This window comes from Tiliqua scincoides, chromosome 7 (assembly GCF_035046505.1).
Source record: "Tiliqua scincoides isolate rTilSci1 chromosome 7, rTilSci1.hap2, whole genome shotgun sequence".
Classification (NCBI taxonomy): domain Eukaryota; kingdom Metazoa; phylum Chordata; class Lepidosauria; order Squamata; family Scincidae; genus Tiliqua; species Tiliqua scincoides.
Genome location: NC_089827.1, coordinates 11,318,986 through 11,337,403, shown reverse-complemented (window position 1 = coordinate 11,337,403; position 18,418 = coordinate 11,318,986). Strand labels below are relative to the sequence as shown.

General features: G+C 44.8%; 1 protein-coding gene across 1 annotated transcript; it reads right to left on the bottom strand.

Annotated features, from left to right (window-relative positions):
* Positions 1-9,174: 9,174 nt before the first annotated feature.
* Positions 9,175-12,379, bottom strand: LOC136657067 (zinc finger protein 678-like). Its single transcript, XM_066633665.1, has 3 exons — positions 12,350-12,379; positions 11,844-11,970; positions 9,175-10,022 (listed from the first exon to the last, which is right to left on the bottom strand). The coding sequence occupies exons 1-3, from the start codon at positions 12,377-12,379 to the stop codon at positions 9,175-9,177; spliced, it is 1,005 nt and encodes a 334-aa protein (XP_066489762.1).
* Between the last annotated feature and the right edge of the window lie 6,039 nt (positions 12,380-18,418).

Genomic DNA, 18,418 nt, shown 5'->3' with positions numbered 1-18,418 from the left:
GAGCTCCAAACATGACTGGAGCCATTCTGAGCCTCATAAAGTTAGTGTGCCATCACTAAAACTGGGTCACTGGAAAAAGGCTCCGGGCAGCATTCTGAGCTTCAGAGAGGCTGCACACAGTGGCGCGCTGCATCTCCAAGACTCAGAAAACCTCCTAAACATGACCTGCATGAGGTTCCGGTCACTTCCTGGAGGTCTTTAGCAGGGCAATCCATGCGTTCAGAACCTGCAGAAAATCAAATCTATGGATGCTGAATCCACAAATAAAGAGCCCCCACATCTATAGGTCTTACAACCGTCTAATCCTATGCATGTCTACTCAGTAGTAAATCAAATTTATTCAATGGGACTTACTCCCAGGTAAGCATTATAGCAGGGGTCTCCAAACTTTTTGGCCAGAGGGCCACATCAATATCTGGCATGGTGTTGAGGACCGGAAAAAAATTTAAATATAAAATTTAAATAAATTAAAGATGGAACTTAGATGAGTGAATAAATGAATGAACGGGCTCATTCATTCAACCTCTCTGGCCCTCAGAACACCCTCCAGACACAATTAGAGCACAGTTCTGGTCATGTTCAGTTGAGTGGGTCAGAGGCTTTCAGGGGACAAGAGGTTGGCCGCGGGCCGGATAGAGGCTTGCCGCGGGCCGCATCTGGCCCCCAGGCCATGGTTTGGAGACCCCTGCATTATAGGATTGCAGCCAATCCTATCCAGCTTTCCAATGCAGATGCAGCCGTTCCAAAGGGGTGTGTATTTGGGGGGGGTACTGGCTTGGCGGGGGGCCAACAGGATGTGGCTGCAAAACCAAGTTAAGGGAGGGTACCAAGATGATCAGGGACACTACAATCTGATAGTCAGTGGGAGCCAATGTGGCTGATCAGATTTACAGGTCTCGGTACACACATGAGTAAACAAGTTAGCCTTCTGGTCTTCGGCATGAACCGACACTTGATCTCAGGCACAGGAAGCAGTGTGTAAAGGGCGCTTGTCACTCTTGTATAATTAATAGACATACATGCCCTGCTCTCATGCCCAGGTATAACAAATCAGGCAGGCAGAAGCAAGGTTAAAACAAGGGAAGCTCAGGGAGCTGAAGCACATCCATCAAACGGTATTTTGTGACTTAGGGAGTGGGTTAGGGATCCCACGTCTCAAGCTTGTACTTGGCTTCATGTTAGACACTGGCCTGACTACAGCCCCGAATGCAGCAGGCCATTAGCTCAGACAAGTGTATAAAGCTCTTGCTTCCCTCCCAATTACTCATGGGTTGTGCAGCCTCTGCATTCCTCAGAACACCCTCTGGATTCGAGCGGAGCTCAACTCAACTCAGGTCACGTTTGGAGGGTCAAGGTGGGCTCTGGTGGGGGGGGCCTTTCAACATCTGTGGGTTTCCAAATCCATGGATGTCAAAATGGTGGATAACGCGGGCCCACCTATATTAGATTCCATTTTCTAAACCATCTGGTCAGATGTTCAATGAAAAGGCAGCAACAAAATATTTTAGTAAAATAAATAAATGACCCTTAAAGTGCCATAACACCATGCATCCCCCACACAGGATACACTTAATCTAAGCCCTTGGAAATAGTCTCTCAATTCATCTAAACCAAAACATAGTAAGGACATTATAGCCTGTATCCTGCCATCCTTAGAATGGATCAGGAAAGGATTCTGTTTAACCCATTTCTGTCTAGCCCAGAGGTGTACACATATGATCCCTGTTGCATATATGCAATGCTGGGCACAAATGGCTTAAGTCAGGCGACCACAGTGAGAATATAGGTCTATTCCCCTCCCCCCCCGGTGTAAATGTCCATGGAAGAGTTTTCCATCCAAAGCTCTTGTTTTAACTGCACAAGCCTAGGCATGTCTACTCAGAAGTAAAATCCATTATGTTCAGTGGGGCTTACTCATGGGAAAGTGTGGATAGAGTTGCAGCCGAAGATGGGCAAACACAAAAGTTAACTACTATGGATTTCACCCAACAACTGCAAAGGAGTTCCAAATGTCATTTTAATCCCTTCACGTCTGCTTACCCCAAACTGCTGTGTTGTCCCTCTGACTGACAAGAATATGTTATACTGAAATCCAGAAGCAGAGAAGGACAGAAACCAGGGGTGAACCAAATTTTCTGCGTTTCTGAAGAGCTAGAGATGAACTGAAAGGGAAAGAGTGATCAAACTGTGCCAGGACTGTGTCAAGATAATAGTCAGCCACCGGTATCCACAAAGGATAGCCCCGCGGATACCAAAACCTGCAGATAATGATTTAGATTTAGGAATTTATTATATAACCATAGGTCATTACAATGTATGAAAGCACATACAGCAATATACACATATAAAACAATAGCATTACAGCCTTCCAAACACATAAAATGAGGCAAAAAGTTTTAGTGCTCAGCATAGGTCAAAACCATAAAATAGAGAATTTTTTTTTTTTTTTTTTGGAGTAGTTCAAAAATAAAAGAAGCTTCAACTATTATCGGGATCTTGCCAACTAATAAAGAGGACAAAGAAATATGAGTTTAAGATAACAAAAATTTGGCTCGTATTTTCTTTGCCACAAGGGCAAAGATAGCCACTTTGTAAGTGACATCAGGGTCAGAGTCAGCAAGAAGCCAGCAAATCAAAGCTGAGGTAGATCTCTCTTGGAACAGAGTAATAATATTAAATAGATATTTTGATCTAGGAAGCTCATATAAAGGACATTTTAATAGATAGTGGGAAATATCCTCTATTTCACCAGAGTTGCAAATGCAAGTCCTAAGATGGTAGGGAGTATTTTTATATCTGCCTTCAAGGACCGTAGGGCAGATAATGGAATCCATGAGGAGGACCTCAAAAACTTCCCAGGCAAGACTGAAAGCACCTTCCAATCATGTCTGGGAAGTGTTCTGAGGTCTGGTTTTTGGTTTTTCTGAAAACCGAAAGTGCCTTTCAGAGACCTCCTGAGCCCTTCTGAGTTGCAGGAAGACCCCATGCAGAAGACTCTTCAGGTTGCGTCTGGGAGGTACAATGGGTACCCGCGTTGAATCAAATTCATGGGTCCTGAATCCGTGGATAAGGAGGGCCCATTGTATAAGCAGAGGATCTGAAAGAATAGGCTGGCCATTAAATTTTGGGACAGCAGTTTAGATCTATAAGAACAAGAGGACCGGATGTCATTTAAAACAACAACAACTTGGGAATAACAGTGGAGCAGGGAAAATGTCTGGACAGGAATCAGGTTCACAATAGTACAGGGATAGACAAACCACGGCTCGTGAGCCACATGAAGCTCCTTGAAAATATCATGTGTGGCTCTTGGAAATATGTTGGTAGAACTTCTTTTTGCATCACAATTAATATAAAAGATAAAATAAAACCCCAATCCTAACCTGCACTGGGACAGCCAGTCCATATGGCCTGTGCTGTATCTGACACAGGTTAGGAGGTGGCTGGAGGTCACCTTGGTGTAGGGTTCTAGATTTCCCCTTACCCTGAGTAATGCCTGCCCTGTGGGGCTGCTCAGATCCCCGCCAGCTATATGCCTGACAGAAGTCCAAGCAGCCCAGTGTAACATCGGATGGCCTTTGAGGGGCAGGATTACTCCTCTGCTGAATTCTGATGAGGCCTCCACTAATCCTGCCCCCTACTGGGTCTGACCCATCCCCATTATGCCCTCCCCCACCCAAAAGTGCCCCCTCCCCACCTCTAGAACATCCTTGTGCCTTCCTCTCCAGGACTGCTTGGCACGAAACCCACAAAGCCCATGACCCTGGGTTTGTATGTAAGACTGGCAGGCGGGTACAAGCTGTCCCCCAGAACAGCCAAATCCCTAGTAGCTACAAACGTGCCTTAAAGCTTGTTTGCAACACTCTAGGCTGGCAGAGCAGTGGCCGCACCAGTGGAACAGGAAGTTAGGATTGCACTCTAAGATAATTATTAGATGTATAATTATTTACCGGGTATAAACTCAGAGTTCATTAAAACATAAGTTTAATGTTTCTGTTCAGAGTGAATTAAAGCATCAGTTTAATGTTCATGGTGAGTTAATATATTTAAGAATTTAAATGCTTCTTAAATATTGCAGATCTCAAACATCTGAAGTTTATTGTCTGTGGCTCTTACATTAATCAAATTTGGCCACTCCTGCAATAGTACTTCAGAAGGGTTGGATTGTGCTCTAAAAATATCGCTAAATCTGTGATAATTATTTTCTTTCCAGAGTGTTTATCCAAAATTTAAATCAATGGCTATATCTGAAAGAACAGATTTACTGAAGATCTTTGGTGGCTCAAAAATGCATTGCAACAGTTTTATATTCTTAAAAGTTTCTTGATGATAGGATTAAAGCTAGAATTTAAATCACATGAAACACTGTTGCAACCCCATGTGAGCATGCGACCATGAGAGGCAGACTGAGAGCCCAATCCTACTCCCCCCCTGATGCAGTGGCACCAAAATGATTACTGCTGCATCCCCTGAGGTGGGGGGCACTCCAAGAGGTCTGCTCTGGGTAAGGGAAAAATTGTTCCCTTATTCAGGGGTAAGCCTCTGCGGTATGGGTGGGTCTACTGATGGCGCAGGAGCTGCATAGACCTGCACCGCAAAAGCAGGACCAAAGGCAGGTGTTGCTGTTGCTGCTACCACAAAAGCTGTCCCTTCCCAGACTTGATCCACCCATCCCCACCCCTGTGGCCACACCATTCCACCCCCGCCTCTTTTTCCAGTTTGTTTTGCCCACTCCCATTGACCCAGTGCCCTTGAACCAGTACCTAACAAGACCCTACCTATGGCACCAGTTAACCTCAAAAGGTTGCTTGACGTTCTTTTATGCCAGTTCTTTTTCAATGAAAGGAGTTAACAGCACAAACAGCACACTGAAATAGGGCAGGAGGTCTGGTCTAGAGGGTAGAGCCTCCGTCTGCCTGAAGATAACATCCACAAGGTCGCCAGTTCGAGGCCACCGGCACCGTGCGACCTTGAAGCAGCTGACAAGCTGAAGCCGAGCTATTCCATCTGCTCTGAGCGTGGGAGGATGGAGGCCAGAATGTGAAGCCAGATCGGAATGAAACACCTGAATGTAGTGGTTCTTGAAAGAAAGAACCTTCTTGGAATTTGTAAAAATCCCTATTTAATAAGGGATTTAATAAAGCCTGCCTATGTAAACTGCCTTGAATAAAGTCTTGAATAAAGACCAAGAAAGGCGGTATATAAATACCTGTTGTTGTTGTTGTTGTTGTTGAAATAGAAGCAGCTGACTAGAGCTGGTGATTGGCTTTCCTCTAATAAAATAATAATTCCAGCAATACATTTGCCATGACATTTTGCTTTATGGACAGCATTGCCTCAAGGAAATCCCTTTTAACCAATCAACAATAGTAGAATCTGTCTATGAAGTGACTTTATTAAACATTTACTACTTTTAACTCCAATTGTTCTCTTTTTCTTCTGGGCTATGGGCAGTCTTATCCCAGAAAAATCATGAAGAAAGCTTGAGGCTAATTTGCTCCCTATATAATTTATTGTTCCTAGAAAATATTCCAGCTAGAATGTTAACTTAATGACAAGGCACAATAATGAAATTTAATTCCTTTGACTGACCTTTGTATTACAAACATGTAAGACACAAGAGTTACATAGCTTTGAAGTGTTTTGTATTATAATTGCCTTGTCTAGTACAGTAGTTCTCAAACTTCTAGTACCGGGACTCACGTTTTAGAATGTGAATCTGTTGGGACCCACTGGAAGTGATGTCATGACTGGAAGTGAAATCATCAAGCAGGAGCATTTTTAACAATCCTAGGCTGCAATCCTACCCACACTTACCCAGGAGTAAGTCCCATTGACTATCATTGTTAAAAGCACATACATAGTAACCTATTCAAAGTAAAGCTCTGTAACATTTCCCCAGATGCAGTCACATACCGTGGTAGCATCAAGCCTAATATATTCAAAATAAAATCTTGAAATGAAGGGGACCCATCTGAAATAGGCTCGTGACCCAGTTTGAGAAACACTGATGTATAAGATTGTGCTGTTAAAAAGTTTTAAAAAAACACAACACTAATAGTTGGAAACTTATAAGTCATTTCCTGTCCTATCTTCTGTTTGTCTCAGGCTTCAGTAGCCACTAAGTACAGCTATGTAACCAGAAGTCTTCCAAAAGTTCTTCTCCCTACCCTTTCAGAAATGACTTTGTGCTGCGAGGCTTTCTGTCTCTGTAGGCACTGTTAAAGGAAATCACTCCAATTTGCTCTGAGTATGGCCAATTCGCAGAATTAATGGTTTCAAAAAAGACTTTAATTTACCCAGTACTAAGAGCTCTCCACATACACATCTCCAATTTTCCACAGGGTCTCAGGAAACGCCACCTCTCTGACACCATTAATCTTCTATTAAAAATAAAACCTGCTATGATTTTTGTGTCTGTTAAATTGCCATATAATTTTCATTCTTCCTGAGATGCTACACAAATTACCCGTTTGTGTTACATAGCCATATTTTTAGTCCTGTTTTTGTTGGTGCATTGAAACCTGCTTCACGAAATCACCAGGAGATCATATTACAGTCTTGGGCTACACTTTTTTAAACATGGAAAACAGGGATGGCTCGGATCAGCTGATAGACCTTTTGAGACCAATAGTGACCGCAACCTTGAAGCAGCTGACAAGCTGAGCTGAGCTATTCCATCTGCTCTGAGCATGGGAGGATGGAGGCCAGAATGTGCGACCAGCTCAAGAAAGAAACATTTGAATGTTGTGGTTTCTTGAAAGATAGAAACCTTATTTCAAATTGTAAAAATCCCTACGGGGATTTAAATTGCCTGCCTATGTAAACCGCCTTGAATAAAGTCTAAGGAGAAATCTGAGGACCAAGAAAGGCGGTATAAAAATACCTGTATTATTATTATTATTATTATTATTATTATTATTATTTCTAGATGGTGATTTTGCAAGAACCAGTTTTTGAACTACAAGAAAGAGCAAAAATGATGCTTCCTCACTCATTTAATGAATGCAGGTGTACTATGGTTTACATGGCCGGTCAATGATTTCATTTTGGAAATATCTACATGGGCACCATTCACCAAATGTCCTTTTGTTGAATCTTGGCAAGATTCAACTCAGGCAGAGGAACACCATGTCTTTGAATTTCAATTCCAGTAGGGATATTTTGTCAGTCAGGCTTGCTTTCCTAGGTTGCTTGTTCTTGAGTCCAACTTTCTCCAGAGAAGTGTTTGTAGGCATGTTAGAGCCCCTGGGAACACTGAGAGGGTAAGACATAAGTCAAACTGCAGTTTGGGGGAAGGAAGAGTGGCCCATCTGTCTAGGGTTTTAATTTCTCACCCTGAGAAAGTGCACACCCCTTGTTATTAGTCATTTGTCAGTTTTGGGTACTGACTTGTTTCCGAGGGTCTTGAGGGTTACACGTTATAGTCAGCAAGTGGAGTGATGGGAGCTAAGCTTCAGCTGGCCGCCCAGTGTGGCCAATTGTGTGTGTATGGGGTTACGAATAGGGATTGGTGTGCAACTTGAGGTTAGCTGACTGTTTACAGGGGACACACGACTGATCCCAGAAGTCTTCACAACTTGGAATGCTAGTTGGGACTCCTTCAGGTAGATAGCACCAAAGACTTTGCGGTGAGGAACTGTAACTGCAATTCATATCTTCTTTGACACTCCAAGTTTGTCACGGGGCAGACAGTGAAAAGCTAGGGATTGTCATTTGGCAATCCTTGGCTTTGAGTCAGAGTGAAAGCCCTAAACCACCAGTTCCCAAACCTTCCTGCGCCGCAACCCACCTTGTCCTCCCCAAAGGGTCACAATGCACTGCTCCTTCTTGCAAGGCTCCAGAGGGCTCTTCCAGGCCAGAGTCCAACTCTGTTGGCCTCTGTGGGACTCAAAATAGCTCACAGAAGCACCCAGAAGTCACTTCCAGTTTTCAGGTCCCTTACAGAAGCCACTTTTGGTTTAAGCAGCCCGCCCAATGTGCAGAGGTGTTTGAAAGTAGTGTTTCCTTTTTAAATGTAGAAGTAAAAGATAAAATTTGTGTTTTTATCAGAACTGAATACACAATTGCATTACCTTACTCATTACCTATGGATAGAGGTGTTTGAAAAACCTCTAAGGGTAGGTCATCTAAGAGCTTCACCAGCGATATCATTGGGGCAAGTCCATGTGGACCTACAAAGGAGGATCGGGCCTGGAAAGACCATCTGGATTTGGCGGGCACCACTGTTGCTGAACCAGTCCCGATCCACTCTCCTCCACACCTCCGTCACCTCCCTGTTCCACCCATCCCTCGTTCTACCCCCTCCCTAGTTCCCTCCAGCCCCCTGCATGATCCTACCTGTGAAAGCCAGCACCTAGTGTCTGTTACTACACAGAGCCAGCCGCTTGATGCTTCTGGTAAGACCAAGACAAAACCAAGACCAAGTTTTTACAGCAAGTCATGTTTGTGACTACAGGAAGTGTGTTACGTTGTTGGAACACATGTTCCATAACCTCATGGGCCATAAGATGATAGAAGAACAAGCATCAAAAATTAGGTGCTTCACTAATGGCTCAAAATAAATGCAGTATTTCATTGGTGTGTTCCTAGATTGTGCTGAGAGCATGTATGCGCTTGTTACTGGTGCACTAATAGGAAAGGAAAAGGGAATGATTTGGAGAGAAGGAGGGTTAGGAGTGCTCTGCTCTTTTGTCCCTTCCCGGTAGCTATGGAGGAAGAGGGATTGACAAAGGGCAGTTCCCCAGTTAATGGAATAAAAGAAGTTTCATTAATGCTGAAAGTCCATTACATTCAAATCTGAAAGTCACTGAAGTCACTGGAGCCATGCAAATTGTGTACAACTAATTTTCAATGGAGGAGAAAGTGTCCATTTCTGAAGTCTGTGTAATCAAGGTCTGTTAAATTGTGGGTTCACTATATCATAGTGATTGGTGCTGGAACCCAACTTGGAGAATGACTGAGCAAAGTCCAGCCCATAGATTCTAGGAAATAGTAACAAAGCCAATGTGACAAACTATATTTTTGAAAAAAAAAACAAGAAAAAGTCAGGTACTTCATATACATTACAAACAGTGCAGAAATAGGAGGCATTTTTCAAACATCAATTATTTTATGCAAACTAAAGACAGAAATTTTGTTGCCCAATTAAGCACAGAACCAATTTTGACACTCCTACGCTGTATAAGGTTTTGCTCCCGAGTGGGTTCTCTGGTGCCTAATAAGATGACCATGCTGACGAAAGGCCATTCCACACTCCTGACACTTATAGGGTTTCTCGCCAGTGTGGGTTCTCTGGTGGAGCTTAAGTTGCCCACTCTGATTGAAGGCCTTTCCACACTCCTGACACTTATAGGGTTTCTCGCCAGTGTGGGTTCTCTGGTGGAGCTTAAGTTGCCCACTCTGATTGAAGGCCTTTCCACACTCCTGGCACTTATAGGGCTTCTCCCCAGTGTGGATTCTCTTGTGGCACTTAAGGTTACCGCTCTGATTGAAGGTCATGCAACACTCCTGACACTTATATGGTTTCTCACCCGTGTGGGTTCTCTGGTGGCGCTTAAGTTGCCCACTAGCACCGAAGGTCATTCCACACTCCTGGCATTTATAGGGTTTCTCACCCGTGTGGGTTCTCTGGTGATGCTTAAGTTGCCCTCTGTTACTGAAGGTCATTCCACACTCATGACACTTATAGAGTTTCTCACCAGTGTGGATTCTCTTGTGGCACCTAAGGTTACCGCTCTGATTGAAGGTCATGCAACATTCCTGGCACTTATAGGGTTTCTCCCCTGTGTGGGTGAGCTGGTGGCGCTTAAGTACACTGCACTGACTGAAGGCCTTTCCACACTCCTGGCACTTATAGGGTTTCTCACCAGTGTGGATTCTCTGGTGGCACTTAAGATTACCATTCCAGTTGAAGGTCATTCCACAGTCCAGGCACTTATAGGGTTTCTCCCCTGTCTGGGCTCTTTGCTGTGAAGACTGAGTGTGCTCTCTTTTTCTTCCAATCTTGTCCCAAACCGATGCTGTGTAAATAAGAAAAGAAGTAAGAGACCAAAGGAAGAAACTTGAGCTAGTTGGGGAATTGCAGTGCCCATGACCCCAGTCTCCCCTAAGTCAGGGGGGAGCAAGATGTCTAACGGGGGGTCTGTGAAGCATGACTGGACTCTCCAGAGGGCCCCCCCATTGTCAGGGTCAGGATCTAAACTAGGCAGCAGATGATCAAAAGTGGTTTAATCTTCTCAGTAGTTTTACATTCATCCAGAGGGCCAGAAATCTGTTACGTCACAGAGTCTGCATTACAGCTTAAAAGGAATTTGTTCACTTTGTTTCCCCAGGAACAGGAATCTAACTCTTGGGAGGGTAAGTGTGGGCCGGCTGGGATCCTGGTATTCGCCCTGGATTGAGGGGTACTGCAGTGAGTCTAAGCCTGGGTTCTCCCCCTCGGGGCACAGGCCCTGGTTTGGGGCCACAGAGCTGCTGCCACTGGGCTTGATCTCACCACTATAAGGCCACAACTAGAGTGGAGGAATAAGGAAATAACAAAGGAAAGAAAGAAAGAGTCAAGTTGTGAATGAAGCTTCAGATTTAGGGATGATATGAAATTGTCTTCTACCAAGTCAAATGTTCTCCAGAAAGGGTGCAGCTGATGAACCGTCCAAAAGTGAAACCCAGACATGGATGACTCTTAGCTTCCAGGAGCACACTGGGCGCAAAGGCCAAACTGTGCACTGGATCCTTCACAGGGAGGGCAACCCCATCTACAAAGGGATGAACTTCTATTTCCATTTGGGTTCTCCTCCAGAGCAAAACAACCTGTGCACTATGTTGTTTAAGTTTCTGTTTGATAGTTCCAAATCAAGCCCATCATTGTCTCCTTCAGGCACTGCTACAAACTGTTACCAGGTGTGCTTTTCAATACCCTCTGTGTGCAGAGGGGAAATTCCTTTTGCACCCTTGGACCCTGTGCAGTGGTCTGTGACACAGCTCAGTGGTTCAGAAGGAAGAGGGAAAGGAGGAAGAAGGGGCAGCAAACTTTTACTGTGACAATAATGTAACAAAAGCAGAGAACGGGAATGAAAATCAAAAAGCAATTCCATGCTTCTTAGCTGTCCCACCATCACACAGGGATGCACCTTGATGGTGCAGACTGGGTCCTAAACAGAAGTGATTCCTGTCTACAGAGAAGAATACAGAGAGGAAGAAAGCCTTAACATGGGGGAAAAGGTGCATCCCTGTGTGACCAAGGTGGTCGAAAAGAAGGGAGAAGGATGTAGGAAAATTCAGAGGCTTACCCGGGGGAACTGGAGCTAGGGAAGTGGAACAGTGGGAAGGGTAAGAAGGAAAGAGACAGAGGAGGGAAGGGAAAGAAGCACAAAGGCTCCTGAGGTTCCAGCTGCAGTAAAAGACTGTGACTGGATGGCGGTTCTCTGTAGCCTGAACTAAGGGGTACCAGCAAAGAGGGCTGAGCCTCTTTGCAGGCTGCGCAATCACATCACCTCCCTGTGCATCTCCACAGCGGACAAACCCTGCTAACCAGCGCTGTGGCTGCTCAAAGAACTTAGCTTCACTGTTGTTTGAGTAGCTGCTGCGCTGGGTACCAGTTCTTTGGTCACACGCTTATGCAATGCTGGACTTTGGGAAACCACTAATGACTGCAGGTGCATTCTCCAGCAATCTGTTTGTGCACACATGCTTTGGAGACATGCGCATAGCACATTTCCACATGCCCAAAATATTCACGTCTGGGAACCCACATCGAGTGCTGTCCACCACTGTCGGGTGGCCTTTGGAGAGCAGGGGCGGTCAGGGCTTCTATCAATTAAGGGCCAAAGGATCCTCCTTACCTACAAAGGTCACGTTTTCATCATTCTCCATCATCACAGCCTCATACAGGCGCCTCTGCCAGGGACTCAGCAGAGCCCACTCTTCACTGCTGAAATACAGGGCGATTTCTGCGAATGAAATCGGGCTCTGAAAGCAAAAGGAGAAATGCCCTATTAGCAAGTCAGCCGAGGTCATGACTGCAGTGCAAGGGGAGAAGTGAGGACAATCTGTGTGCTCCCTGCACACGAGAAAGAGGTGGGCAATGTCACCCTTAAAGTACGGAGGAGAGAGGAACTCCTCGGAAGGGAAAGGGCTGAGCAGAGAGGGGGGAAATTCATGGGGAGGAGGAAGTTTAGCTGCGCTTTCCAGAGGAACCCTGGAGAAGGAAAGGAAGATGTTGGGTCCAGGGAAAGGGGAATGTCAGGGGTTGGTAGGAAGGAAACCAGGATAGTCCAGACAGCCCAGACCGCGGCTGGGAAAGTTAGAGGAGGGGAAGCCCAAGCTGTCCCCTGCAGATGTCCCTTACCTGGCCTGGGTGAGCGGCAGCCATCCCCATCCCTCCACAGGGTTTGGATGGCTTCAATTCTGTCTCTCTACTATCTGTCAGGGAGAGAAAGGAGACCTGCATGAGGTTTTCAACCTTTGCACACTTGCTTCATGTTCATGCCTGAATTCCTCTCCACTGATTCAGGGGATGGTGGAAAGAATGAATGGGGTGCATTCAGGAAGGGACACTGTTGATGCCTGTTTAGTCCTAGTGGCTAAAGTTGAGTATCTTCGAGCGTAGAGGCTGTCTTGACTGGGAAGAGCAATGGGAGAGAAGCTTTGCCTTTCTGCACTAACGCTGGTGGGTTTCCAGCAATCATCCTGAGTAGGGGGGTATAGCATTTTTGGGGTTAAAAATGCATAAAAACACAAAATATCCCCTTTTTGGTGTGAAAATATCTGAATAAATACTGCCTTTAATTTTCCAGAAATTAAATATATTACTTTTCCAGTTAGAAATAATACTATATGGCCTGCACATGCTGACATTATATCACCCATAACACCTACTTTGGACATTTTTTAAAAAGGTACAATTTATAATTTTACTTTATTAAAATGTGCTCTTGGAATAAAAACACATAACACCACAATTTGCTATTTTAATCAAGAAATTTGGGGGGAAATTACCGCCTGTCCCCCCAAAAACAAACCCCTACTCATGAGTACAGATGGCTTAATAGATCAGACAAGACCTGACAGCAACTGTTACCCTGCACATGCCCAATCTCATCTGATCTCAGAAGCTAAGCAGGGTCAGGCCTGGTTAGTACTTGGATGGGAGACTGCCTGGGAATACTGGGTGCTGTAGGCTTATATCATAGTCTTTCGAGACTGAAGGTTGCCAACCGGGGGGGGGGGCTGGAAATCACTGGGGGGGAATAGAAATAGGAACCCCTAAGGGGGCTGCATAAGGGCCTGATCCAGGTGCTCCCAGTCCAACCCAAATCTCATTTCATAGCTGCAGCAGGAGAGTCCAGCAAGCCCTTCTTTCCTGGGCTTCCCTGGAGCTGCCTGTGCAAGACCAAAGAGCCACAGCTGTTTCTTTCTCTCTGCATGATCAACAACCTGCCACTTCCATTCCTGGCTGGGCCTCCTTCACCCACCTGCTCCCTGGGTTTCCCTCTCTGCCTGGGCTCCGGCCTTTCCATTCCCTCCTTTCCCCAGCCCTCTAGCAAGCCCCCCTCCTCCCCCTTTCTGGGTCAGAGTCCCAGGGCACAGCAGGGCCTCTTGGAAAACGTAGTTCCTAAGCCCAGCAGACCCAGTGCACGTCATCAGAGGTGGATTTTGGTGACAGTGAAATAAAAACACACAACGCACCTTTCTGCACCTCTCATTTTTGCAGACAAACAAAAAACAACCCCAAATCCACAAAAAAATTAAAACCACTGTCTAACACCTCTACATGCATGTGATAACAAAATAAAAACACGCTTTCTGCACTTCTCACTTTTTTTAAATATACAAAAAACAAACCCCAAAATCTGCAAAAACTTAAATCCTTCTCTAACACCTCTACATGCGCACAGCAACATCTGCTGACACGATGCCTCCTATATCACCAACCTAGTGCACTTCAAAAGCTTTTATATAAGTGCAGAAAACGGTGTTATGTGTTTTTATTCTGAGGGCACATTTTTATAGATTATAATTATAATTTATAAAAATGTGTGCCGGTGGAATAAAAACACATAATGCAGTTTTCTGCACTTCTAACTTTGGAAAACACCCAAATTTGTAAACACAGGTGATGGAAAGATCAGGTAATTAATTGCCTTAGGGCCCAATCTTACAGTGCTTATGGAACACTGAGCTCCAGCGCCGGTGCTGGGTGCCGTAAATGTGCCATGAAGCCCTAAGGAGGCCTCGGGCAGCCCTGGCAAGGCTGCTGGATACAGTGATTGCAAATAAATACTTAAAATATTTTAAATATTATAAAATAAATATTTTAAATTATTGTATCTATTATAAAATATTGTAAATAAATAAAAGTTATTTCTTTCAAGATCACCTTTTTCAAAAGTTGTGTAAAGCTAGGTGGGTCCCAATAGAGCAGCGATTTGTGTGCCACAAATGGCCTGCAGGTGAGCCACGGGAGTTTGGGGGAGGATCATTTATTAGTTGGGTCATTAAGGGATGTGAGCCCTCCACCGGCACTGTGGTGTGCCTTGTCAAAAAACTGATTGTGTGCCTTGTCCATTTTTAGCACCTTGTCAGTGTGCCATGAGTTGAGAAAGGCTGAAAACTGCTGTGACAGAGCGTCGTTTTAAAAAGTGTGTTCCAGTGCTGAAAAGTTTGGGAACCACTCATCTAACATAATTAAATTAAGCCTTAGTTAAAATCAATTCTTTTCCCACATCTCTTTTTTGTTAGGAGAGCAAAAAGATAGCTGTTAACCCTTAGAACAGTTGTGCTTGCAGTCTCAACCCAGAGAGGAAGAAAAAAGACTGCACATTGACTGGACTGAAAATGGCACATTGAAAATTCTACAGGTGTTGCCTGTCTCCCATAATACATATAAATTTCATTTGGTCTCCATGAGCCAGTTTTTTAAAAATTCAGTCCAGCCTCATATATATTTCACTCTAGAGTTCAAATAGCTGATAAGAGTAACATTTTGGAGGGGCTTTAAAAATATATGTTGCTGGAAGTATAAAAATAGGTCAAGTGGCATTTGGATGTGCTATATTGTGCAACTTGTACAATTTACCTGGCTTCATCTCCCAGAAATGGCATACTTTTGTAAAAAAAAAAAAAAAGAAAGAAAAAAAATTAAGCAGGATCTCATTAGAATCAGTGCAAGCTGAAACACTTTAGCCAAAGTGTCACGAACACACTTAAAATGTTTCCAATGAAATAAATGGAACTTAATGGTATTAAACTTTGGCTTGAACATGTTTATTTGCCATCAGTGGCATGTCAAGATCCTCTGACACACAGGGCCCATAAATTTTTGGCATGTCACCATAGCAAAATTATTTTCACATCTCTCTCTCTCTCTCTCTCTCTCTCTCTCTCTCTCTGAAAACTCTCTACATGCCCATGGGTGCATATACAGTGGTGCCTCGCATAACGAATGCCCCGCGCAGCGAAAAACCCACAGAACGAAAGCGGTGTGCGAAGTTTGGTAACTCGCATAACGAATTTTTATGACTTATGCTTCGCATAACGAATTTTTTTTTATTGTCCTGGTTTGTCTTAAGGGGGGGATCTTCATGTCCCTTTATGATCCCATCCACCCTAGTAAGGGGCGGATCTTCATGTCCCTTTATGATCCCGCCCACCCTAGTAAGGGGAGGATCTTCATGTCAGCTTGCTCCCAGGAAAGTGTGCACAGGATTACAGCCTTCAAGCTCCCCACTCAGCATCCCCCCATCGCTCATTCACCCTCTCACTGCCCCATTTCCTTCACGTTTCCCCCCATGATCATGGCAAAAGCAAGCAATTGAATGCAACTGCTGTGTCCTCCCCAGCTTAGAGCACAATCCTGTGTGTGTCTCCTCAGAGGTAAGTCCCATTGTGCTTGCTCCCAGGAAAGTGTGCACAGGATTACAGCCTTCAAACTCCCCACTCAGCATCCCCCCATCGCTCATTCACCCTCTCACTGCCCCATTTCCTTCACGTTTCCCTCCATGTTCACAGCGAAAACAAGCAATTGAATGCAACTGATGTGTCCTCCCCAGCTTAGAGCACAATCCTGTGCGTGCCTCCTCAGAAGTAAGTCCCATTGTGCTTACTCCCAGGAAAGTGTGCACAGGATTACAGCCTTCAAGCTCCCCACTCAGCGTCCCCCCCTTTTTGAAATCCTCAGTACAGTATGTATGCCTTTAAAGAGCACTTAATAAACACTTTGTAAACCAAATTTGACTTTGTTCTGACTTTTCTTGCCCATAGGAACGCATTAATTAAATTTCAATGCATTCCTATGGGAAAACGCGCTTTGCAAAACGAAAAACTCGCATAAGGAAAGGACTCACGGAACAGATTAATTTCGTTATGCGAGGCACCACTGTATATGTATATATGTGGGCGCAATCCTAACCCCTTATGTCCGTGTTTTCCAGCACTGGCATAGCGGTGCCAATGGGATGTGTGCTGCATCCTGAAGTTGGGTGTCACTCACAGAGGTCTCCTCAAAGTAAGGGAATGTTTGTTCCCTTACCTCAGAGTTTCATTGCCCAGCACTGGAAAGCACTGACATAAGGGGTTAGGATTGCAACAAGGCAAGCATCTCAAGAGAAGCTGGGACCTCTAACTCCAGCTCCCTCTTCCATCATTAGCATTGTGGGATGGGACAGACCAGATCCAAACAGCAATCTTTCAGAAATATGAGAATTGCTGGTTGTTATAACACTGCTTGAACTCTTGAACTACTTCTTATGAAAACCTTTGCAGAACATTGCTCATAGCTTTTTTTTTGGTCTGCTCATTGGCCCCAGCAAAGAAATCAATCAGCAAATCCAACTAAGAACCCAATGGTGACTTGGCCACAGCCCAGTATTTATTAATCAAATTCCCCATCTGATGAAAGATCCCTAATGCTATGTTTTGAAATGAAAGTACATCCAGGAAAGCGCACCAGAGGCCTTGCACATTCTTATATGCCACTGAAAATTATAATTACCATTATGAATATTTATATACTGCTTTTCAACAAAAGAAATCCACAAAGCTGCGTGCAGACAAAATCAAATAATTAATAATAACTATTAATTATTAATATTAATTATTCCATTAATAATTAAATTGATTCATGTTGCAGGCATTCATCAGTGTTGATCTTCTATGTTTTTTTAAACTTACTCCTACAGTACTTTGTCAGTTCTCCTAGAAGTGACTCCTAGTTTAATAGTCCTAATTAGTTTAGGACTAGACTAGTTTAAACTAGACTCCTAGTTTAAAACTCCTAATAGTTTAATATGAATATTGTTAGTTAGTATTCATACAGTTAATAGTTTAGTATTCACTCCCCATTCTATGCTTCCCAGCAACCACCAAATTATTACTTCTGTCCTTTCCCCTCTGCTGGTGAAAGGCTCACCAGGAGTAGCAAAAGGTGCAACAAAAACAGCCCAATTCTGAGCTGCGCAGTGCCCAGGGCTGCAGTGGTGCTGAAATAGCTGCTGCTGCATCTTATGCATGCCAGGCAGCCATGGGTGGCTCCTGACATCTCCTTGGGGATTCATGACCTTCTCCTGGTTAAGGGAAGTGGCCCTGCAATAGGGCTACTTGACTCTGTGCCGACTATTTAGCCAACGCAGTGTAAAATTACCGGGTAGATGGGACTCGTCAGCCTGGGAAGGCAGCTCATCTGAGAGAAGGAAAACTCTGATCCCAAACCTCCACTGCCTTGTGGCTACATCTAGTTATGGAAAAGGCTTCAGGAGACAACCTCGAGGCAAAATCCGGAGCCGGAGTCCCTGAGGCAGTTCATGGCTGAACACAGTCACGTTCTGGCAACTCCTGCGACGCCACTGGAACCAACCGTATTGGCTTCTGCCTTTCCATTGGACCATTCCAGCGACGTGGAGAGGGGGGATTTGCTGCATGGGTAACAGCCTATCCTCCATACCTACTTTACCCAGGCTTCGCGCACTGGAGAGGACACACTGTTCCAGAACCACCATTCAGAGCGTGACACCATAGTCTTCCGAGACTGAAGGATGCCAACAAGAAGTAAAATAGCTCTTGGGATGGGAGGCCCAACGTGGGACTTTGGATCTGGCAGAGCAGGATCCACCAACTTTGGGTCCACCGGTCCCATCAACACCGCTGCCTTCTCCTGCCCTGCCTTCCCTCTGCCCTCCCCTTGCCCTGGAACGCCTCCCTTCCCTCCCTGACTTAATATTCTGCTTCCTGGTGCTTGGATGGAGCCCTGGGTGGTGTTCAGCCAGCCTCTGACTGGCACTGGCCAAGTGCTTGTGCTGAGCCAGTGTCCACAGTGGGCCAGCACCGAATGTCACCAGTGTGCCTTACAGCACGTTTGCTACAGTGTGCACCATACAAGTCTGTCAGGATCAGGCTCAAAGCAGCAGTGGGGTGGCCAGCA